The sequence below is a fragment of the Myripristis murdjan genome, chromosome 14 (genome assembly GCF_902150065.1).
Source record: "Myripristis murdjan chromosome 14, fMyrMur1.1, whole genome shotgun sequence".
NCBI lineage: Eukaryota > Metazoa > Chordata > Actinopteri > Holocentriformes > Holocentridae > Myripristis > Myripristis murdjan.
Genome location: NC_043993.1, coordinates 12,528,801 through 12,554,235, shown reverse-complemented (window position 1 = coordinate 12,554,235; position 25,435 = coordinate 12,528,801). Strand labels below are relative to the sequence as shown.

The 25,435-nt window shown below is 41.5% G+C and overlaps 1 protein-coding gene across 1 annotated transcript; it reads right to left on the bottom strand.

The window, feature by feature from the left end:
* Window positions 1-1,921: 1,921 nt before the first annotated feature.
* On the bottom strand, window positions 1,922-25,217 carry supt6h (SPT6 homolog, histone chaperone and transcription elongation factor). The gene is made up of 38 exons (XM_030068398.1): window positions 25,067-25,217; window positions 23,515-23,628; window positions 23,241-23,411; window positions 21,006-21,079; window positions 20,661-20,844; window positions 20,455-20,536; window positions 19,857-20,112; window positions 19,185-19,286; window positions 18,127-18,240; window positions 17,834-17,923; window positions 17,579-17,721; window positions 16,850-16,995; window positions 16,571-16,675; window positions 16,240-16,369; window positions 15,937-16,087; window positions 15,641-15,795; window positions 14,086-14,281; window positions 13,648-13,787; window positions 12,404-12,521; window positions 12,157-12,233; window positions 11,875-12,010; window positions 11,386-11,523; window positions 10,652-10,819; window positions 10,433-10,560; window positions 9,357-9,564; window positions 8,914-9,061; window positions 8,192-8,334; window positions 7,917-8,057; window positions 7,112-7,307; window positions 6,497-6,642; window positions 6,053-6,145; window positions 5,808-5,921; window positions 5,450-5,574; window positions 4,834-4,946; window positions 4,660-4,737; window positions 4,353-4,531; window positions 3,400-3,653; window positions 1,922-2,108 (listed from the first exon to the last, which is right to left on the bottom strand). The coding sequence occupies exons 2-38, from the start codon at window positions 23,615-23,617 to the stop codon at window positions 1,922-1,924; spliced, it is 5,232 nt and encodes a 1,743-aa protein (XP_029924258.1). The 5' UTR covers window positions 23,618-23,628; window positions 25,067-25,217.
* Window positions 25,218-25,435: the final 218 nt, after the last annotated feature.

Below are 25,435 nucleotides of genomic sequence, written 5' to 3'. Positions count from 1 at the left end.
AGACGCAAAACGCAGTAAGTTCACTCAAAACCATAATTATTTAAAACAATATGCATATTACCAAACCCTGTTACTTTGCACCCTGCGAAATGAAGCACCCTGTTGTATACCAGGCGCCACTTGTTGAGGTTGTTTTGTTTGTGGCATGGAGGCACAGCAAGAGGTCACAGCTGGAAACATTACCCAGAATGCATAACAGTCAGGGGGCATGCAGATGGCTCGAAAAATGGCGCAAGGAGATAACAAAAAATATTCAATGCCTTTTAAACAATAAATCGAGTCTATTTATATAACTGTATGCAGTACAGGATATCCTACAGGGTGGCTAGTCAGCTGGTATTATCAATTATCTGCTTATAGTGTTATACTGTCAACTGAAGAGTAATTTGAATTTGCTGTCATTTAAAGATCTAGTCTAATTCCATTTTAGCAACTAAAAATATACTTCTTTGAGAAGCACACCTGCTTTGATGTGAAAGTGCATTTTGTGGTTTTTAAACTTCCTACTGGACAGATCTTTGACTTGGGAGCTGAAACACAGCAGGGATATTTCACATCCTACACTGTGGCAAACATTATAAGCCGATGCTTAAGGTTAAAACATTCACTCAAGAGCAAACATTTAAGACAAGAGATTAAAATCTGAGCAAACTCAAGAAATTTATGCTTTCACTAAGATGCCATGGACACTTAACATGGCAAGGTACTTTCACATGAAAAAGAAAAAAAAAAAAAACGCCAACATATTGTTACTGATCAGCAATAGCATTCCAAGGTAATCTTAGTCCTCAATAAGTTCATTTGAAGTCATGGTAACAGCATTACCATGGTTATCTGTGGCATGGTCGCTTCCACAGTTCAAATTGGGAACGCAGGTCGGTCAGACGGGCCGACTTCAGAGTCAGAATGACGCGAGAATACATTAATTATCATCTACAGGAGCCTACGAAGAGTCCGCTCTGATAATACAATTCTTGGTGGACACAACTGGTTGCCTTTCATAGTTGTGGGAGAAAATTAAGCTGATATAAGGATTGCTGCCCTAATTCCTGCTTCTCGACATAATTCAGCCTCATCGCTCAGCGTGCAACACCAAATGCCAAACTGTGCATCACAGACTTTGCACGAGTCTGTGTGTACGTTCGAAGGGTGTGTTTGCTTTGACAGACGTGAAGAGCGCAGGCGTTAAGGTTCAAACTGAAAAAAACACAGTCTTTATTCATTTTGATGCATTCCATACAAAAACAGAGTTCATTTCCTGATAGGCTTGGCAAAAAGCTCCCGTTTTGGCAACCGTTCGCAAAAATCCACCAAACGTAATGAAGGAAAGAGATGTGGTGGATCTTCGAAACAGTAACTATATGTGTGTGTGTGTGTGTGTGTGTGTTAAACCCCCTCTGTCAAAAACGCACAATCAAACAAAATCAAACCAGTTGCAAAACAAGACAGGACAGGTTGTCTGACGCAGCCTGTGAAGGTCCATATCCTATTTGTAAATGCTGTCAGCAAATTCAAGTGTTTTTGTGTCATCATATTGACTTTCTGAGAGACATACAGTGTTATCCTCACTATATAAAATACTATGCGGCCAGAGGGCATAAGCGGAGGTGAGGAGGACAGACAAATTTGGGATGGCAGCGTAGACAGGAGGACAAGAGGAAGGAAGGTGTCATGATGGGTCAGACTGATATAAAGGAGCTACAAAATCAGAGGAAGAACCGAGTGGCGTGAGTGCACTCTGACAGTCAGGTGGATGGAATGGGGGGTCCAACAAGCGGCTGGTGGGATGAGAGGGCCGATGGGGTGCGGGACAGACAGAAACAGAGGGCTGGAAGGGGGGTGTCCAGGTAAAGATGCAGTACAAAGAATAGACTTGGATATGGAGAGGAGGGGGGGTTGTAGCGACGCCCCCCTACATGTCCTATCGATCCATTTCATCCAGCAGGGGCGTGGCGTCTCCGGCGATGGACATGGGTGTGCTCTCGATCATGGGGCTGGGCGACGGTCGCGGCGTCATCCTCGGAGTCTTTTTCCGGCCCTCCGCTTCTTTCTCCTTCAGCCACTGCTCGGCCATCTTTCCCCAGTCCACCGCAGAGCTGCTGCTGGACCTGCAGCAGACAGAGAGATTATTATTATAGCTGAAAATGTAATAACATGGGAGGCTGGAATGCTTCTTCACTTTGACTAACACACTGGGTGGCTGGGTGGGATCACAAAAAAAGGTTCCTCTAGTAAAAAGAAATCCAAGGGATTCCTAAATTAACGTGAAAGTTTATAACTTACAATGCTGACTAACAAGAGAGAACAAATGTTTTTTTTTTATGTGTTTTTTCCGCGACACAGCGTATGCCATCACACTATCTAGCATCATCTAGTGGCGGAGGCAGACTCACTCAACGGAACTGGTTACCTCATAATCACATGGCAGGGAAAGTGGACATCACTCACTTTCAATGGGAGCTGATGGGAAACTTTGCGTGGGTGTAGGCCAAATACGTCAAATGTTTGTCAAGCAGTTGGCAATTGGCAAAATTTCATCTCCTGTTTTTACTACAATACAACCATCCCACTTATAACATGGAATCTGGAGGTGCAAATGCTCATGGGACCTCCTACGTTTGAGTGAACAACACTGGAAAATGTTTTCAATAAATCAGAGAATGCGCAGCCACACAGACTTGACTATGCCAATGCAAACAAGTATGATCATTTCAAAACGTCACACGTGTGAATGTACAATCAGGCAAATACAAGGACAGTTTTCAGGCGACACATTCCATCAGACAACAGGGAGTGGAGACCTCAAGCGTTGTCTTCATGCATTTTCACTGCTTGTTTTTTGGTCTTTAAAGAACCAAATGAAGTTAGTTAAAAGAGCTTCACTTAATCAGACATAACTATGTGTTATCTCATTATTCTGACAAAGCTGCACTGTAATTCAAACCAGCTGTTGCCAATTAAAATCTTTATGCAGCTGCCAGGTTTAGATTTTAAACGCTTAAATATTTTTGTATGACTGTTGAATTTCATATTGAGTGATTATAATTGCTTTCATAGTTATTAACGTGCTCCAACGACACTGATACTTGTGCCAATGTATTTTCAGATAGCTAGAAAGACTGAAAAACAGCAAGTGTGATTAGACCGAGGAAATTCAGAGTCAGGTACAGCCTTATCTTTTATCCATTATACATAAGGCGGGTGCAACTTGCCACTGATGTTATAACCCTGAGGAAGGCAATGCTGAAACAGATTTTTATTAATAAATAGCTTTGTCTTTCCTACCACAGTGCTGCTGGAAGCTTTCTCCTCTTGTTATTTCTGATCCATGCCCCTGCACTAATACAAAGCAGCGTGTGAATGCCTGACTCCACCGACATGTGTTCTTCCTCTACTTACTTTGGCTGCTGCTGTGGTGTGCGTCCTCTGGATGACGTGGAGGATGACGGTGTGCCAGATGAATGACCGTGGTGACCGCTGTGATGGCCATGGTGTGATGAGTGTCCGCCGTGTGCGTGTCCATGGGAGTGTGAGGACTGCGGGGTGGAGCCGGGGTACTGCGGCGTGCCCAGGGCCTGCTGGCTCGGTGTTGTGTACGAGTAGCTGGGCGTCATCATGGGTGTCGCCATGGGCTGCTGGGGTGTGGCAAATACCTGCACAGGAAGGAGGTGTTGGTAACAAAATTGGCTGACTGGCTCAATCCCTAGAGATAATTTTAGGTTACAGTAGTTGTCGGTCATTGTGCCATTGAAACCGATGATTCCCACTACTAGCTCAGATTAAACAGGTTAACCGGCATTTCAGCCTCCAATCTGAACCCTGTAGTCTGAGGTCGTTATTGGCTTTCGCTCTGATTGGCAGAGGTGCAAACAGGCCACCAGCTGATTTGCAAACCATGTAGATGCAAAGATATTGAAAATGCTCTACACTTCTTGTGTGCAATCTTAACCTCTGAAACTTTAACATACATAAGTAAGTCCGTAAATAAAAAAAATCCTGACTTTCTGTTGCGTGGGAAGCTTGTAACGCCAGTTGAGCTGGAGGTGAAATGTGTACAGAGCTTCTGCCAATGTAACCAGTGGCACTTGCTGGCTTTTTTTAGTGAATAGTCCCAACTAGGAGAAATCTGACTAAAACTTGCTTGCTTGGTGTAAAAGTGGTATATATCAGCCTGTAGTGTATGGTGATGAAACCCTTCATGCACACAGGCCTCTAGCTTACCAATACATGAGATCTTATATAGTTACCCCTTATGCTGATTTGAAAGCACACCTATGTATAAAATTTAGCCTGGGTGTGCTCACAACACCTCCACAAGACCCAACACAGTCGGTTCCCTGAATACCACTTACATGATAGGCGGATGAGCTCCCGCCCCCTCCCCCTGTGCTGCCACCGTAGCCGTACTGGCTGGAGCCCCACTGTGCTGGTGTGGTGTTTGGGTTCTGGCCCTGTCCCGTGACCGCAGCGATGGCACTGAACATCTGAGACGTCATGTTGCGTGGCAGAGCATTGACGGCTCGCGTCAGGTCTGAGGAGGAAGAATAATCAGACAGAGGGACGAATTTAGGAGATGAAAACATTCAAACATATTGGGATTGTGTGTGTGTGTGTGTGTGTGTGTGTGTGTGCGTGTGTGAGAGATAGACAGCTACTAACCTGCAATGTTGATGTTAGCTGGGGTGGCGTTCAAAGATGCAGGCGTCCTTGTTCGGCTGCTGTTGGAGGGTGTTACACCTTTGACAGAAAAAAAAAAACATAAGCTTGAGGTAAAAACACACGGTATCTCATGACTGCCAGCAGATACAGCCAGTAGGCAGGGTGGCTTCTCACCTGGCACGGGCTCCTGGTAATGGTCCTTGAACCAACGGAACAGCCCGTTCACTGAGGGAAACATCTGAGAACGATATCGGAAGCCGTCTGGGGTGATGGTCACGTACTCAATCCTGTGAAAAACAGTGTTTAAGAGGGCATGTCGACATTGGGCTTGACGCATAAGTAACTTTTATGTATTCATTTTTACTTTTAACTTTCAGGAGGTTTATGTGATTCAAATGGACTCTGGATATTGTGGATTTACAAAGCAGAGCACTGATGTTAATAGTTATTTTACACGGCCATAAAATCTTGGACTGAAGGCATGGAGTTGAACAAAGGAATGTGCGATGAACCTTTCCCATTATTTCCTCTACTCCTCTGAATGTGAAAGGAAATGACAGAGTATGGGGCATTTAAGATTCTGAATGGCAATGTCTACTGTTTCTGTGGTTTTGATATGAGCTGCTCTAAGGAAAATTCCCGTTAAAATGGCAGGTAAGTAATAAGAACTAAGAATCTTCAGTTTAGTTTTCATTGGAAACGGTCATAATTGTGCCTATTGTCCATCCAGCCATTGTATAATTACCATGAGTAATCCCAACAGTGAGGAGTTAAGGACATTTCAGCTCACCGTGGTTTTCCGCGAGGCTGGTAGCCCAGAATAAACTTCCCTGGCAGAGCTTTGCAGGCTGAAATGAAGTAAGGAATGAAAGTAGGTTTCTCCCTCTTTGTCTTGATCAACAACTCCTCCATTTTCTTTGAGAGAGAAGAAGACAAAGGGAGATATGATAAATACAAGTCATAGCAACAATAGGCAGTATGAGGTGCGAGCGACCTTACCTGCTAGTCAGACTCAATGCATGTATAGAATATTCAAGACTACATAAACCCTCTCAAATAACGTAGACACTCTCAAGGTATGATGAGGACCTGGCAGGTGCAAAAAGAGTGTTCGTGTCATTTTCAATTATCAAGAGGTCTTTTCGTACCTCCCTCTCTCCTCCATTGCAATCCTGGAAGTACTTGTGCCCGAGCAGATCCCGGGCAAACGCCGCCATCGGCTGAATGTAGCGAGCCGTGATCTCATCCAGATCTTCGAACTCCTGCAGAGATCGGAGGAAGCTCTTTAAGAATATGCAAAAACCATGAAAACACTTAAGTCTCACAAAGATGTTTCGTATTGTAAAAAACACCACAAGACGATGCAAAATAAAATAAGACAAGTAAAGGTTACTTCGTTATTGATCCAGAGGGTGTGTCCCAAGCTGAAGGCATTCTCTTTGCCCTCTTCTCTAACGTCCACATGTTGGTAAATTCCGTCAGCCACCTACAAAAAAACAAACAAACAAACAAAACAAACAAAAAAAAAAAAATCACAGGATCAGACTGGAAGACCTTGCATGTATTTATTTACTTAAATCAACACTATAATCTACACACCGACATTCTGAACTGTTTTACACTTTACACCAAGTGCACTCTATTTACGGATGTGTCAGAAATTTATTTTGACCTCCATTTCTTCTTGCTTAACTTAAAAGGAACCATGACATTTTTCTGTCCCTCTGCTGAGCCGAATCTCCCAAGGCATCTTTCATTTATTCACCCCATCCGTTCAGTTGTTTCTTTTAATTTCATCCTTTATCACCCTTCCTCCCTCCCTCTGTTAGTGCCTTACTTTCCAGGTGACAGTGAGGTGGTTCTCTCCCTTGCTGCTGGGTCTGATGATCAGGTCTCCCTGGTCCAGGGACTCCATCATCTTCTCTGCCTGGTTGAAACTGATATTGTGGAAGTTGGGATGGGCGATCACACGCTTTATATATGCTGGAGAGAGAGGCAGAGAGGGGAACAGTATGAGAAAAAATGTTGTCACAAGAAAACACTGTTGAGTTTCTCCAGGAATACTATATTATCCTCATGACCAAGTTGGGATATACAATCACTGTACTACTAAAGCACTTTATCAATCTAGGAGCAGGAATAACTGAAAATTACTAATTATCTGGGAAGTGTGCACTAATTGGCTTGATAATGAAAAGCTGAAGTTACACACCTTGTGCATTCAGTCATTTGTCAGAAGTGATTACTTATTTCAAACAAAGCCTTTTGCAAAAAACTAAAATTTATATAACTGGCTTGATCTTGCACAGTGACTGATCTTCACTGGCAAAATGTGGTCACACTTGCTGCTGACTGACTGTTTAGTCTAGTGACTGCTTCTGCTCCAGAATGGATTGGGCTGCCTGTTTGGTTTTGTGCTGTTTTGACCGCTCCTGTTTCTCTGGATACTGACGTGTTCGGTGCTGCTTCTTCTTGAGCTCCTCCTCGTGTTTTTGGTCCTCTGTCTCTGTGTCGAAGTCGTAATAGCTGTCCTTGGGGAGCTTCCACTCGTTGGCTTTGTCCATTAAGTCCGAGGTGCGGCACGTGAGGTCGACGCTGAATTTCTCAATGTCAATCTTCATGATGCGGCAGTGTACTGTCATGCCCACCTGAAGGAGAGGAGACGGGAAACAGAGGAGTAGAGCAGAGTGAACAAGAGAGAATTAATCACAGATCCATCCCATTTGTTGGAAGGGAAGGTTGAGCTTGAAAAATCTGATTCTCAGTGGAGTGTGTGGACAAATTAAAAAAATGTGAAAGGTAGTACATCCCAAATTTTGCATCACACTAGAAAAACAAATGTGTTTTTCTGGAAAAAACAAACATGTGTTTCTAGTGTGATGTGAGCCAAATAAACAGGTGAAATGTGAGTATTTGGGATGCACTACCTTTTAGAATTTTTTATATATGCCCATCACAATTGTTCTCTGCAATTGGTTTTCAGTCTTTCAGTCTGATCTTTTTACAAATATACAGATTGGTGACAAAATAACTTTAAATAATGCAATGGAGATATGAAGCTGCTTTAGAGTGCAGATATTAAAGGTACATTTATATCATATTCAAGGAAGTTACCCAAAATTGTTACTATCACTTGAGGACTGTACGACTGAGGTTAAAAGTGGAGCGCTGGCTCAAAACGCTCCACATTTAACTGTCAGCTAAGCACAACAAGGAGGAATAAAGCACATAAGATACTATGTGTGTCTCTCTCTCACCTTGACCCTCTCTTCTGGGTGTTTGACCACCTTGTCGCTGAGAAACTTGGTGGGAATGAATCCCTGAACGCCATTATCTAATCTGGTTCGCACCCCAATGGCCTGACCTGGACACGAGCCGCTGTCAAAATGGTTCCACACCTGCAGCAACACATGAAGTGATACGAAATGGGAAAAAAAAAGGGTAAGGCACAATCAGAGATTTTTTTTCAATGCCAGACTTTCCGTTTTTGTGTCCAGAAACATGAATGGGAGAAAAGTGAAGTGTGTTGTACCTCGCTGAGCTCGGGGAAGTTGTCCTGCTGGCAGAACGGGCACTGCCACAGCCCTGTGGCGTCATTACGAATGGCCTGGTCGTAGCTCTCTCCCTGAGGCCGCCGGTGAGCGATACCGGTTACTACGCTGGTGATCAGCTTACCTGAGGATGCAGGGAATGAAAGAAGAGAGGGAGGGGAAAATAAAGCACTTTTTATTACAGCAACACTTCACAAACTCCAACTCCATTCGTGTTGTGCAGTGTCCCAAGATAACTGTATATCAGGATTTCTGAAAGTGTTCCAGGTATCACATTTAACTCTATGCTAACTTTGATTTTTTTAAATGAAGCTACTACATGATGCTGAATATTTACACATGTTCATGCATTAGTTGGGAACCTTTGCATCTACAATACATCATGATATATAATAAAATTAAAAGATTAAAATATGGCAATGTATTGTCAGAGTATTAAACACTGATAATAACATGTTCCAAAACACCTGGTACAGTCTAATATGCAGTAGATATGCCTCCAACTAGGTGCAACGATAAAGAAATCCAAACAGTTGTTCAGTGTAAAACAGCTTGCAGCGTTGTTGTGCATGTTGTGTGTTGAAAGAGCTGGATGAACTGGTCAGGTTGGATGCTGCAGGTTCTGTTATGTTACTGATGTTTACTTGAGTTTCATTCAAAAGGGTATGTGACTGTGTGTTCGCTTTAGTAAAATGTGTCTTACCTATGTAGAAGGTCTCTGGAGTCTCCTTAGTGAGCAGGTTGAACACCTCCTCGGTGTTGGGGAGTCTGTAGGGAACTCTCAGGTCTTTGTACCTGCAGCTCAGCTCTGCACGGATATCATAAAGAGTGATTCCCTTGTTTCCGTAACCCTGCAAGGTAAGAAGAAGGAATAAACACAATGAGGCAGATAAGGGGCGAGTGAAATACAGCTTAAGTTTGATTTTGCTTGCAAGATATTTGAAGAAAATTACATGGCAGTGGTTGATATGCTGTTATTGTGTGGAGGAGAAAATGCAAAGGACAAAGAAAACCCATCTGTATACTAAGCAACAGCTGCTGAAGAAACAGAGTCTATAAACTTGTTGCCAAGGTGTTTAAATTTGTTAACATGTAGGTAGCAGCAATCAGCTCGACTACTGTAAAAGCAGCTGCAGGCACACTGACCTGTCTCTCCAGCTCTTCAGCGAAGGCGTCCAGGTCCAGATCTTTAAGACGCTCCGGGTTTTCCAGGATCTCCTCGAGAGCGCCGGCTGGGTTGGCGTCCTCCGCTGACTCATCGTACTCCAGGGCGTCCACAGCCATCTTACGAGCCCACTCATACGTCTCCGGGTGGACTCGAGACCCGTCCAGAACCTCGATGTAGGAGTCGGTGCTGCACGAAGAGTTTGGGAATGTAAAAACTGATGTAAATTCAAATTAACCTCACAACATTACAGAGAACAGATCGCACAAAACTTTAACATAGATGCATGCAGAGAGGTGGGACTGAGTATGATATTCTGCCATCTGCAGATTTTTTTTTTTTTTTACTCCCATACAAGCCACCTATTGTTACATGACCAGCAAATTAAACTGAAGAGGTTATTGTGGATTTTTGTCACCATGAAAGCTCTACTACTACATCAGGCAAAAAAAGAAAAGCTGGACTGTTTCTAGCAATAAATAGAAGACATCACTTCACGGGTCTTTACACTGAAAAGTCTAAAACTCCATACATTAAAACAAATTTTAGACAATTAGGTGTGAGTTCAAGGTCTTTAGAGATGTCCATACACCTAACAATAACTGTAAAGCTCCATTTGGCATATGCCCAAGCAGGCCTACTGTCTTCAATGCACACTGAAAATAAGCTAGCAGTTTTTACAGTTACACTTGGAGGTTTAGTAAGTAACATCAACAAATGTTTAAATCTTATGGTTATGGTTCACTTATTCAAATAAACCAAAAGCTGTAGCTGCCTTTAGTTTCTCTCCCCATTTCTCCTCAGTTAAGGCTCTATTTTGAGAAGTTTGTAAGTGGGAAAATTCAAGAAATTCATAAGACATGAGACTAGTACAAATAAAATATTAAGACACTGCACTTAAGATCTATGTTAAGAACACTGTAACATTTCTTGTTATGTCAGTTCTGAAAAAAGCATGAATAAATCCAAGCAACAGCTGCCACTTTAGCCTCACAAAAAGCTGGATGTTGTGAGTGTGTCCAGAGGGCTAGGAAGCCTCATACTTTCACACACATACCTGTCCCCGAGTGAGGCGGTATCGATTTTGATGAAACCAGCACAGTTGATGAAGACTTTGGGTCCCATGTGGCACATGGTGACCAGCTGGGTTCTGTTTTCTAGACGGGTGTTGTTCTGTTTAAGGATCTGTGGAGTGGCAGGAAAAGACTCGGATCAGCAGGTGAGGCGCTACAGTCTCAGGACACTGGAGTATGATGTCACTGAGACGCTCATGTACCTTCAGCAGGTGGGAGCCCTTCCTCGGCCCCAGGCCACAGACATACTGGACCAGGCTCTGAGTGTAAGGATGGGCGATGGCTCGGTTTACGTCCACTCCCACCTCGTTGACCCGGTTGATGAATTCACAGTACAGAGCACTCAGCAGATCCTCCTTGACCACGTGTTCCTGACCAGACAGAGGAGTGAAAAAGGACAGTTACACCATGTTCACAATGACTGATTTTCATTAGTTCAGTTTATTATTCTGGGTTGACTCAGGCTATTACAGATAGGTGGACATTTTCCTTCTCTAAATCCACCTGCTTTGGACTACTGAACCCAAATGATTACTATCAGTGGTTAAGTAAATACGGCCAATTTCAAGAGAACAGTTCTATGTAATTAATATCACAATAAGTGGGCGGAAAGCAGGGGATTTTAATATTCCATTAGAAATAATATGGGAGCTCAAATTCCAAAAAAAAAAAAAAAAAAAAGAAGAAGAAGAAAAAGAAAGAAGAAAAAGAGGAAAAAGAAACAGAAAAGAATATATCCTGAAAATTCACATTCCCAAAAATTTCTTTAGACCAAAATCCCCAATTATTCTTTCTGGGGTTAAATGATATCACAGGATATGATAAAGAGCATTTGAGAGAATATTTGATTCAGCTGCACTTTAATGACATAAAGCTATAAATACAGACACATTCATAACAAAATCGGTGTGCCGACACCACACCCGTCCCATCTCACCTGATGTGGGTGTAGTTTGAGGCAGAGGATGTCCTCATCGCTGCTGCAGACCTGAGCATATTCCACAAGAGGATCCTGGATCTTCCTGGCTATCGACACAGCCTGTCGCAGCAGGGGAGGGTAATCCCTGAAATCAGCCTGAACCGAGACAGAGCAGAAGGAGACAGGGCAAAGGAAAGGTAGAAAAGAGGGGGAAAACAACATCAGGATAAAACACAATATGGTAAGGAAGGAGTGCAAATGGACAGACTTGAAAAAAACATCACTGTTAAACACTCCTCTTGCTGAATGTGTGAATATAAAGTGAGCAAGTCCAGGTCCAGAAGTCTTTAATTTTAGTGATTTTTGATAATGTAATTTACTGTAGAGAACCACCATGGTAGAAGCAGTGAAAATTGTTCATGTTTGTTTTTGTGTGTGTGTGTGTGTGTGTGTGTGTGTGTGTGTGTGTGTGTGTGTGTGTGTGTAATGGAACAGTTGAGTATTTACTTCAGACTTCTTGCTGTTCATGTAGAGCGTAGCTAACTCATTGTCAACAAGCTCCACTCCCACAGCGGGCAGAGACGACTCTTGCTCCAGCTCACTGATAGTCCTCTTGATGTCCTCCATTATCATATGGGCGTCTCTGCACATACAGGGGGCATTATGATGCATTTTTTTCCCACTATAGATAATAATCTGACAAAATACTGCTCCAAAGGCAGATTTTGTACATATAGCAACAGGTTTCAGTATCTTAAATGGGTGCAGTGAAAGAAAACACATATGCACCTATTCTCCCCAGCGACAGCCACCACATGAGGTTTCTTGCTGATCAGAAACTTCTTGAGGTTTTCAATGTCGTTGGCCTAAAGTTGAAAAAAAAAAAACACAGACACACAGACAAACCAACATGAATCACAAATCCAGTGCACTTTTGCATATTTACGACAAAGAAAAGGATCTTGTCAAACATGACCCATATAACTTGAAGTGTCTGAGGGATGTAAAGGCGCGCATGTGCTTCCTCTGGTTGTACCTTCTTTTCTCTCTCATCCTCCCTGAAGGCGTTCCTCCTCTTCATGAAATAGGGCAGACGCAGGAAGTCGACCACCTCTCCCTCTCCGTTGATCAGAGCGCAGAATACTGGAGTATCTCTGTGAGAATGCATTCAGGAGCCAAGTTTGTGCCACTTAAAAATATATATTTTGATATGCAAGTGTGCTGTTTATGTATGTAAGCATTGCTTGACTTTACTTACATGGCTAAATTTCAAACAACTTTTTTGGATGAACAAATATACAACTTCACATTTTCACTGATTTTCAGTAACTGCTCTTGCATCATCCAATGACACCTTTAGAGCAATATTCAGTGGCTGGGGAATGACTCCAAAAACAAAATAACACCAAGTGGCTTGCCAAATTAACATGCACCAGTTCTTGGATTTTAATTTGGCAGCCCACAAATATCAAGGGTTTCATTAAATGGTGATTTGGCTGTTGAAAATAAATGGGAAGCCCAAAAAGTTACTTTAAGTGTGATACATGTCAAAACCTTTCAGCCTTCTTTCACCCTTCTCCACTTGTTAAAGACAAATGTTTCTGCCATAACAGTAACTAGTAATATAAATAAAAAGCACCATTGCATCGCTTTTGCAGTGCTTGAAACCACTGAGCATAGGGCTGGTAAACTGATACTGTGATATGAGACTAGACATTGTCTGATCATTTGGATATCACAATGCTGTGATATGGCAGGAGTGTTGGCTTTAAAGGCTGCATTACAGTAAAGGGATTTAATTTTCTGAACTTATTAGACTGCTGTGGCTGTTCTATTACTTACCTCTGCCTGCTTGCTCATCATACTCATATTACTAATGATTGTTCAACAAAACTCTGGTGTGCAAAAAATCGTATTAAATGTACTGATAGTCATGCCTGCAATATCAATAGAGACATTCAGTTAAAGATAGATAGATATATATATATATATATATATATATATATATATATATATATATATATATTTTTTTTTTTTTTTTTTTTTTTTTTTTCGGCCATATTGACCAGCCCTGGCTGAAAACTATTATAACACCTATAACCCTTGCAATACAGTGCAATGGAGCATTTAAAATTTACTCCGTCTCTTCAAGGAGAATATTGTGGGATGAACATTCTGCACAAGGATACACGTATTGACTTTGTAATGCTGGGTTTTGATCGATGCACAGATTGTCTGGCAACAAAAAAAAGAGATCTGAACAAACTCTGGGTCACACACCTGCTGGGTGCATAAGCAACTCCGAGCACCCGGATGCCTTTGCCCTGACTCTCATCCATCAGATCATCGTCCTCCTCCACCTGCTGATCTGGTCTGTAAGGAGCCACCTTCAGCCAGTTGTACAACCGGCGACAGCAAGACTGGAAGGGGGAATTGACATGGAATACATATGAAATCTAATATATGAAATCTAAGGGGGAAAACACTTGATAATGTGGTGAACATAACATAATGATGAGATTATTTCTGCTTCTTAATTTGACATCAGATTTCAGTTCAACCACAAAGCACAAGCACTAGGAGTTTGTCCTACTGACTTCTTGCACATCTTTACATTAAAATGATCATATAAAATGGTCAAAATATCACACAAAATTTCCGCAAATTAATTTTTATGATACAAATGTGTAGCAAATAAGGAAGGCCGGGCCAAATTACCCTGACAATGTTCTCCTTGGCCTCAGCGATGAGTTTGCTCTTGAGCTCTTTGGCCATCTGAGGGTAGAGGAACTGGCTGAGCGCTCTCTCTATGGCTAAGGTCCGCTGCCTGTTCCACTCCTGCACCTGGTGACTGAACTCGTCCCTGTAGTAGAACTGCTTGATCTCATCAAAGTATGTCTGGTCTCCGGCATACCTGAGAAGGATATGAAAAAGACATGCAAGTGTCATAATTCAAAAGGCCCACGCTCTACCAACAAGGATTGAGATCAAGGGAAATAAACAAGCTGAAATTAAAATTTCAAGATATCAAACTCACAGGAGCTATCCTACTTACCAACCCTTCTGTTCCTCCAGCACACAATCAAGATGCTAACCCCAAAAACTAGCACAAGAGATAGGTATATCAAATCCTGTGCTTGGTAAATATCTCATGTGGAGGTCTTGACAGGTCCAAAAATGTGTGCCTGAACCCAAAAGTACCAGGAAATGTACTCTCAACTGAACCTAACAGTCCATATGGTCTACTTGTTATATGTTTTGATTGTATGTAGGTATGTATGTATGTATGTAGGGAGGTAGGCATGCATGTATGTATGTATGTAGGTATTCATATATGTAGGTAGGTAGGTAGAGTGTGTATTTCCCGGTGTGTGATATGCTGAGACAACTTGGCCTGGCCAAATATTGCCTATACAAGAAATCACAACATCCCACTTGGACTCCTCTTTCCAGCTCTGCTGCAGAAGACCCAGAGCACAGTTCGAAACTTGTCTGAGTTCTCCTTACCTCCTTTGTATGGTCGATTTTAACTTTGATATGCCCTAATCAAGAAAGGCATTTAAACGTACATCCTTAGGTCGATGCGAGTGTGCCTGAAGTGAGCCCAGGGGCTCGTCTTCTCTAGCAGACCAGTCTATTATTAATTTACAGGTTGTCAAATCAAAACTTAGTCTTACCTAACGAAACGTAAGTAGCCTTCTCCCCTGTGTCTGGCACTGACACATATAATCCATTCACCTTGCCAAGAAATTTGGTAAAATACATTGAGGTTTTCTGCTCCTCTCATTGACTGAAAGAGCACGGCTGATCCACGTTATTTCAGCTTAAAAGTCCACTTGCTGTCACGGTGACGGATGACAAACATGAATTGTTTAGAATCAGCTTTGCTGCATCTAGCATAATAGGGATAATTTTGATTCTTCGCCATTTTAAACCAATTGCTCATTTGTTGCCCTGCCTGCTAATAATACAAGTTATACAAGGAAGAGTGCTGACAGGAATTATGAGCCTAAGAAATGTTGTGCATGCACATGTGAAAGAAAACACAATATGTGAACTATTTATGATTTGCTTAATCTGTTTGACGCTTATTTTCAGTGACCATGTTTTGGTTTGACATCTGACTTTATAGGCCAAGAGAGGTCAGCCCACTTATCCACCCCTATTCAGGAATTAGGGTACCAGTGGAAATCCATAACATGCAGGCCAAGCTATCCTCACCAAACATCATTAAGTTAAAAACTTTTCAGTATTCTCTGTGTGTTCCTCTTACCCTTTGACCCCAATGAGGTCAATACAGATGTCAATGGTGAGCAGCCCCTCATCCTCCGCGAGGCACATCTTCAGGAACTGATCCCCACTCAGCTCTTTCACAGGCTTGTTCTTAAGATACTTGAATGAGTAGGCAAAGTGAGCCTCATCTACCTCCTACAGCAGGCAGGCAAAGAGGAATGCAAATTTAGAAGGTACTCAAACCATATATTTTCAGAAACCATTTTATATTTCTTTGGCAGCCCTTTCTTAATTTGCAAAAGGCTTTTTATAAATGAATAAAAAAGGTGTGCTTACCTTTTTGCCTTTCTTGGTAGGCTTTATGTTGACCTTGGCCCTCTCCTGGAAGGTCTGTCTGAGCACGTGTCTGACCAGAGGTTCACGGGCAATCTGCATGGCAACCATGTACCTGGTGCCTTCAAGGACAGCCTCAGGAGTTGTGAACTGACTGCAGGGGAGAACAGAAAAGTTAGGATGGAGGGGATCAAGGAATGCATGAGAAGAAAGTGGAAGAATAGTTGCCTTCTACATCGAGCCTCAAGAAGATTCAGAGGATAAATGTGCTGTAGAGTCCTTATGGAGGCAGAACACGAATCTTGCCTGCAAACATAATCTTTGGCCAACTCCACTGGTTCAGCAGGGAACTGCTCTGTCTCGTGACGCTGGTAGCTGTCTCTCAGATTTTCTCCAAACTGCTCTGGAGTTAATCCAAACTTTTTAGCCAAGCCATCTGCAGTGAGAAAGAAAATAGAAAGACAGAGAGTGAGAAAGTGTAGGATAAAGTCACTGGATGGTGCTGGATCTAGCAAGCATTTCTAACAGCCTGCCTTGTGATATTCTCAGCATCACAAGGGACTATCTTATGTGTGTGTGTATATTTCACAAACTGGCCATTGAGATTACGGTGTTCCAGGTGAAAAACATGACTGACCGAGGCCAACGCTCTGACAGATGCTGTACATGTCCCTGCGAGAGGCCAGCTTCAGGTCAGGGCCTTTGTTTTCTTCTTCTTCCTCTACCTCCAACTCCTCCTCTCCTATAAAAGGAGAAGCCAAAATCATCACAAAATGCAGGCACTTCAAGGCACTGAACACAATTCTATTACAAGTGTATATTTCTAATGTATAGTAAAAATTTTCTTTTCATCGTTCCGTCCTCATCCATAAACCCTCCCTGCAGAAGGTCCCGTTCACCTGCACAGCCATCTTACCATCCTCAGACACCTCCCTGATCTTCTTCAGCCTCTTTTTGTTGGCTTTTGCAGCATTCTGCATCTTGGGGATGTCTCGGCCATAGTAAAGCAGAAAGTGGTTGTACACATCACTCAGCTCATCAAGGGTCTGGACATCTTTCAGTCTACAGTGAAAAAAAGGTAGAGAGTAGAACAAGAGGAGTGAGTGAAAAGGAAAAAAATATTCTAATAATTCTGAACTTTCCAACCCTTGTTTATTATCCACTGCTCTGTAAACTAATATAATATTTCAAATATCATGTGAGTGAGCTTTGCTTTGAAAGAGCAAAATAAAAATAAAAAGTGCAAAATTACAGTTTACAGCCTCAAAGGGCTTTACAGACAGGTTACAATAAACAAAAACAGGACAACACTCACTGACTTAACAGTTTAAACTCTGTACATCAAGTTATATGTTATCCAGACATATTAATGTAACATACTAAAACGTTAGCTAATTAATCAGTTGGGTAATCAATAGAGCAGTAGTTTAGAGTTCATCATTTATAAAGTAAATATATCACATTTGCTGGTTACAGTCTCACAAGTGATAAGATGTACTAGCTTCTCTCGGTTTCATATCTTCATAAAATAAATACTGGATAGATAAGACTGAACAGGCAATTTTAAGACATTCACACTTCTATAACAGGGCAGACCGATGAGTTGATACTGAAATTTATTGTCAGTTGCTGGCCTAAGACAAACCTCTCCATGTCAGCAGTGTCCAGAGGACGGATGCCGTCAGCCAAAGGTTTGTCAGGGTCAGCAGAGATCTGCTCAAACTGGAAGGACTGCATCTTCCGAAACAGACGGGTCAGATTCTGCTTCCGGGTCTTCAGCTGTGTCCACTGGAGGGGTCAGAGGTGGAAAAAAGGAAGAGGAGTTTGAACATCAAGAGTTGATCAAACCAAAGCACATCTATTTTCTATTTGCAATGAAAAATCCCAACACCGACCATACCTTCTCATCCCACTGCCACACCTTCCACAGGTCATTGATGTTTAGCTCTGGCTCCACATACTCTTTCCTGTAGAAAGCTATGAATGGAACCTGTGGGGAACATGGCATAGACAAACAAAAATCAAAATTTATCGACGACTTCTATGGTCTTTACATGAGTGCTGCATTTCGCATCCTGTACTAATAACGTACTGACAAGCTGTTCCCATATTTCCTCTATCAGATGTAAATGTCAACAGAAGGGACCAGATGGGAGAAATCCTTCATAAGGATTAGGACAGCTCACTCTGTACCTCAAACTGCTGATTCCTCATGAAGTTGAGGGCCTCCTTGATCTTGGCAATTGTGCTTGGGCCTTTCCTGCTGAAGTTTGTGGTCGTTCCTCTGTCAAGGTAATCTGTGCTCTCCTGATTAAGGCACATAAATAACAGAAGGTAGTAAATATAAAGTGGTAATTACAGGAATGTCATTGTTGAGTTGTGTATATGTTCACATTAGCTGGAAATTGCAAGCTTTTGTCCAGTCAAAAACACAGAAGCAGCATGAGAAATGTGCACCAGTAGGCAGCCAACTGCTGACTAATTTTAGTTTGTGTTTGCCTACTATAACAGCTGCTTTGTCAGGCAACCAAGCAGCCTCTTTTCTATATATAAAAAAAAGGTAAATTAAATTTAATTGACATGTAAAACAGTTAAGTGGCTACTGAGTTTGAGATGCAACAGCCATGTCGATTAATGATGCCATGACACTTGGAATCAGAAAAAATGACTACAATAGGCAAACATTTCTCCTCTCTCCTATAAGCCTCTAATCAGCACAAGGCAAATTGATTTAAGTTTGTTATGATGTTTGCATCTTTTACTTATTGGTGAAACTTATTTTGGATTCAGAAATTTGATTTGATAAACTATCAGTACATTTAGGAACTGTAATCCAAGCTTGAATCATTAGTGTCAGGGAGATGATGGATAATGGAAAGAAAGCGGGGATAAAGGCTGACTCACAGAACCAGCTGACTAATAGGTAGGTATCTGAACAGTGTAATCTATTAAGCAAGTTATTTCTATTTAGCTATGCCTGGATTATCAATCAGGCCCCATCCAACCATGAGCAATGACACCACTGATCAGAGTTTGACAAAAGTTTAAAGAATGACACATCTCATCACTGCCCAAGGGAGCAGCACAGTAATAGGTCAAGACAGGGTTACACATTTGTTTGTCTGGAACACATTTGGCCCAGAGGGAGACATCATTCATAGGAAACATGTTTAATTGTTGCATGTCTAATTTCATATTGTTTTTTTTTTTCCCATATTGGTTTTCCTGCGTTTGCATGGTGAAGGCCATACCTGCATGGAGATAGTGAGGGTAGAGAAGCCGTGTCTGAAGATCCACTCGGCTTCCTCCTCCAGTTCATCGTCCTCAGCAGGTTTCACAGGGATGGCTCTTAACTGTAAGACAGAGATCAAAGAGTCAGGAAAAAATGCCATACAGACAGACAAAGAAAGATACACAGATACTGAACGCACAAACTGTTAGAAACAGCTTTGTTTATGATGAGCTGCACTGCAATTTGCACAAGCCCCGTCAAAACTTTATTGAGGCTCCGTAAACCCTTAAAAATCTCTCCTCAGTTTCATCTACATTCCACTTTATGACTCAATCTGTAAAATTGATATTGGGTCATAGCTTCCCACTAGAAAATGCAAGTGGTTCTAAAACGTTGTTCACTCAATATAGATTAACAAACACAGGCTTTTTATACAGGTCAGGACATTTCAAAGCTCACATTTAGAAGTGAATCCTTAGAAGAGAAATATTAAAGGGATGATCTATGAAACAATTAAAATTCAAAAGGGGTGATTCTGGCTTCAAGTCAAAACTCAGGGCATCTAAAGGCATTTATGCATTAAGCTAAGGCTTCAATTACAACAGCACATAAACAGCAAAAATTAAGGGTACAGGCAGAACACAAGTGCAAACAAATGCACAATCATACACACACACACACACACACACACCTGGAACCTCTCAGGCATGTCTGTGGAGCGGATCTCGTTGTCCTGATCAGTCATGTGGCTGCTCTCCAGCTCGCTGGGCTCATAGATTTCAAAGATGCTCTTTCTGCCCAGCCTCCTCTTGGTCTGCTTCTTTGGCCGGTCCCAGCCCTCTTCATCCTGGTCTTCTTCCTCCTCCTCGCCTTGGTCATAAGCGTCAGCATCAAAGTCGGCAAAATCAAAGTCGCCTCCAAAAATCTCCTGGGCTTCCTGGAGGGCTCTGCGGAACGATGTGCAACAATGAGCAGAGGCAACAGAGAATGCATATTTTTTCCACTTAATTATCATCACAGCAGTTATCTTGCTATTTTGCGCTTAATGTCTCTGTGCTTTGCTTAAATATTTCAGTATATTGTAGCGTACTGGCGGGTGAGGGAGGTACTTCATTAGCCTTGCTAGCTATTTTGGTTCCTCCTGCACATTTTCTTTGTTGTGTCTCATTTAATTTTACTTTGACTCACTCGGTAAACGCTCTATAAAACAAGATCTGCAGCTCTTCCCTTTCACTTTTTACTCCTGAAGCAAGAACAACCACACATATGCTAAAAACCAAGACACTCACGCGTCTGTGTATGCTGAAAATTTCTTGCCCCTCTTCTTGGTGATGGGTTGGCCATCATCGTCCACAATGAAATCATCAATGTCTGGAACAAAAGCACAGATCCAGAAAAACATTAAATATATCAAGTTTGCAACTAAACTGAAGTTGTTATTCTATCGCTTTTGAAGCTGTGAAAAACGTCCAGAGACGCCTCAGTCCTGCCCTACCTGACTCCTCATCCTCTCCCTCTTCATCAGCATCTGCATTTCGGAAAGGCATGTCCACGGTCTCTCCCTCCTCCAGATCGCCATCGCCATCCCCATCTCCAGTAAAGATTTCATCAGCGATTAAGCCCTTCTCATCATCATCCTCATCGTCATCCATCGTTTTCACACGGTCATATTTCTTCTTCTATCAAAGACAGGAAAGCTATGATCAGTGCCAGCCTTAACTTTTTTTTTAACAGGATTATCCAAAAATAACATGAAAATACAGGTCAATCACAACATAGGAAGCCAAATATACAAATATCCAATGTTACAGCAAAAATAGAAGATGAAAAAATTTCTTACCCTTCTTTTCACTTTAACACCCAAGTTCTCTTCAATTAGATCAAGATCCTCGTCATCCAGATAATCGTCATAATCTGCAAAACAGAAGGGAAAAAAATTTAAAAAAAAAAAAAAAAAACTTGGGGAATGAGAGCATACAAGACTACCTTTAAAAGGATGGTAACAATGTCAAAGAATTATGTAGATCTTACGTGGCAGCATCAAATATCTGTGTGCTTATTTAAAGTAAACAATCAAATAATTCCTACTTTTGATGAGGAAAAAGTATATGTCATCTGTATAAATCGTAACAACAGTACTGTTTATGTTGTGTGGAATACTCCTTCAGTAATTTGCTGTGGAGATAGAATCTGCAATAGGTGATGAAAAATACCACTGAAAGGCAAATATGAAATTTTCCTCATATTTTGGCATTTCTGTCAGCCGAGGTCCACGTACAACACTCCCTTGTTTGTTTGTTATTTGTCTAGCAGGTTTGAGTTTCTGAAAAATTGGTAAGTAAAAGCAATGCTGTTTACCAGCCATCTCAGAAGTCCCCGATGCCAAATGACACAAAGTCCAAAATCTAACAGTGGAAATCCCAATCCTTACCATCACCAAAATTTAATCTAGCCACAACACTTCATTCCAGCATGTTTGTTACTTTATGAGATACTGCCAAACAAACAGTGGTGAAAACATCACCCCCTCCCCACTTTATCAGTGAAGATAATAGAACCATTATGCGTGGAGTGCTGCTCTTGTGGAAAAAGCCGCCCCACTGCTGCTCTTCAGTTTGGGGATCCTGCTGCTTTAGAATAGCAGGAAAAATCTTAAGGCTCTTGAGAGGGAAATTAATTTTAAAAAGCCTTTAATATTTCATGGCTGTTTAGTTAAAAGCTTGTTTAGGCATTTCAGCCACTACAGCCTTTACCAGGGCAAGATAATAGAGGAGCAAAGCAGAAATTATTACTTTGCTTCATTTAATATTAGAGCTGGGACCAATTCGATCCATTATCGCATGGGGTGGAGCTACTGACATAATTCACTCATCAGATGTGATAAGTATGTAAATGGAGTAGTCTCATCAGTGTCAGTGAGCCAATGATCATGCAGCCTGCTTGTACCAAGATCTAATAATGCTGGTGATTGGCTGTCTAAAGTTACATGTGTAGAGACATGCAGGAGGAACACCAAGTTACAGAACGGATTTTATAATGATATTTAATAAAACTGGTATTGAAAAAGTATTGTTCAGAACCTGGTACTGAAGTCAAGGTATTGGTAACAGTACCAAGAATTTCAGAACAATATCCAGCCCTATCAATATGGAATAATTTTAGTGTATTAGATGCCGTTAATGATGATATTAAATCTGTTGTTGTGGGTGTGTTTTGATTGTTTGTTTGTTTGTTTGTTTGTTTTGCAAAATTAGCAGCATAAACTTCCTTGTATCCTTGTATACTCGAGTTTGTCATTTCGCACATCATTAAAAAGATGAGCGAAATGATAAGATATTAGCACAGACGATATATAGCGCACACCCCCTACTAGTGGGCAAATTTGTATGTTTGTTACGAGACATTTTTGGGATGCATACCATTTGTGTTGCTTTTCTGCTGAAGCGCTGTCGGCTTTACATATACAAACATATTCATATACATATACACCTACACACATACACTTTTTTTTTTTTTTTTTTAAGGACAATAACAAGGGCTGTGTTAAATGGATATCCATTCAGAAGATATTCAAATAGTCAAAAAATACATAAATAAATAAAATGTTTCAATACTGCTGATATGACAATGTACAAGAGTCGGCAATGATTAAGTGTGAAAACTGAAATCACAGTAAAGGTTAATAAATAATCAACTGTTATTTCTCAGCACCTTCAAATAAAAGTCACTTCCACCGTATAGAAACGTAAGGACACCAATCTAAATTCAGTATTTTTTTGGCACACCCATGCAGACACGAGCTGTAAAGTCTGGAGAGTGTTGTCGATGTTTTCTGCTGTTTGGGAGTAATGTGAGGACTAGTGGGAGCGAAGTGATAAACATGACTCAGTAAGAAACTGGTTTTGTGGAAATGTGCTGAAACCGTAGGGGATGATGTAGCAAGAGAGAGAAACATGATGAGATCCCCCTGTGATGAGGACAAAGCTTTAATCTGCATCTTATTTAAGTCGCACCACCAACAACTGCAGTCATATGAGATGGTTATGAACTGTCTGCAACCAGCTGATGAACTTACTGCGCTTTTTGTGTCGCTGTCTGACCTCATCCTCAGAGTCGCTTCCGCCACCACCACTCCCACTCGCATCATTATTCTCCTCTTCCTCGTCGTCCTCATCTCCATCATCAATGAGCCCCCTTAAATTCCCTCGCTCATCCTGGTCTTCTGTGTTCTCTTCTTCCTCTTCATCTGTCGAGAAATCACAGAGATCAGGGTCACACTTGTCATACAGCCACCAAATGGACTTTGGACCAACTGATCCCATTAATCTATCTGATCCCATTAATCTTACCATCATCATCCTCCATAAACCTCTGAGTCTTTTTGGGCTTCAGGTCTTTCTCCTCAAACTCCTCATCTGACTCCTCAGCCTCGCTCTCGATGAAGTCAGACATGCTTGCTCGTCCTGAGGAATGAGTGTGAAGAATTCTCTGTAAATAACCTTTTTCCACATCACCTCAGCATTACTTTGTCCAAGGTTGGCTGAAATAGTTATTTGTAAGTAGTTTGCCATGGTGGACAGAGTTGCTCGTTAGCAGCTCAACATATCTTAATTACTTGTGGTGCAACTGATCTCTGGCCACAGCTATTCCAGTAAATAGTGCAGCTGTTTTTGTCTTAACACTGACATCTGCATGTGCGTCCATTCCAAAATGCAGCCTAATAAATATCATGAATGTCATTCTAGGTAGTTATTTTATGATTTAGTGGTAGGAATTAATGATACGTGAAAATCCATAGATTATGGAGCTATTTGGCTCTGTGGTGAAGGATGTGCACAAAACAATATAATATAAAAAGTCAATACGTGGATAATCTCATGATCTGAGAAACCTTGATCAAATGCACAAACTTTTGCCTAGATTATAACATTTTAAATTATATGGCCTCCCTCTGACTCAAGAGCAGTTTTGCCCAGAGGACATTCATGAGTCAGACGACTGAAGGTGCCACAACACCGCACCATTATCCCGAGAAAAAGAAAAAAAATCTAGTTGTTTAAGATCTTGTGCTCACCAATAATCAAATATGCAGGCTCTTTGTAATGACAGCCTGTGTCTTTAACTGTGTGCATCTTAATAATTGAAGGCCTGTGTGTTTGGTAAACATTTTCTTGTGGGTCTCCGCTAATGTGCAACATGGCATGTGAGCTGGATGCTCAGTGAGCATATCGCCATCTGTATAAAAAGTTGCCCTGTAAACAGATAATACTGCCAATACTCTGCTAACGTTATATGTCGGTTCAGTTGTCTGCCTTACTGATGCCCCCTTCTTAACATTTGCTTTTAACTTATAAGATCTAGCTAACTTAGGTACTACATCAGGATGTAGCATTAGCAAGCTAACTTACATTATTAAACAAACTAAAGTTAGCACCTCGACACGACGCGCACATAGCGGAAATGAAAGAAGTGACAAACCATGAATGTTATGTGTTTTGACAATAAATCTAAGCGGTTTCTTTAGCAGTCAAAAAGCTGTTTATGCACAACAACAAGTTGTCTTGTTCAGCTAGCTTAGCCACCAGCGACTAGCCATGTTAGCAGCCACAAAACACTAGCTAATGAAGCGAGCAGGCTGTGTTTCTTTGGCTAGCTGTAACGAAGGTATTCAAGCTCAAAACCGTCTCTAATGTCAGTGCTGCATAAAACAACACAAAAACGGGACAACAGCAGAGTAAACCCCGGCTAGCTGCTGTGGAAAGAAATCAAGGCCTCCGAGCCAACTTAGCTATTTAACGTTATGGCGTTAGCTAATCAGCATGTTAGCCCACTGCGTTTTGCTCTCTTTGTTCTCCCGCAAAACCCGCAGATCGTCAGCGGCATCGGGGAAACTGGACTTACGTCTCGCTGCGACGGTATATTCCACAAATATGTAGAGTAAAACTGGATTGTGTTGTGATGTTTTGAAATTCGGGGAGATTATACTAAAAATGGCCGTGAACAAGCGGCGTGATGACAATTCCGGGATGCAGTGAGGAAACTTCCATCCTTTTCAGGAGCACGGTGATGCCCCCTGCTGGCGGACCATGATATTGTAAAATTAAAAAAATAAAAAATAAAAAATTGTATTTTATACGTACGCCATCATTCATTATAATATGAAAACAGTATAAAACAATATATAAATATAGCACTCTAGCATAAAAAATAGCCCAGGGAAAAAAACACAAAGCCGACATGTGAAGCCTTGTTGTAATTCATAAATATTTC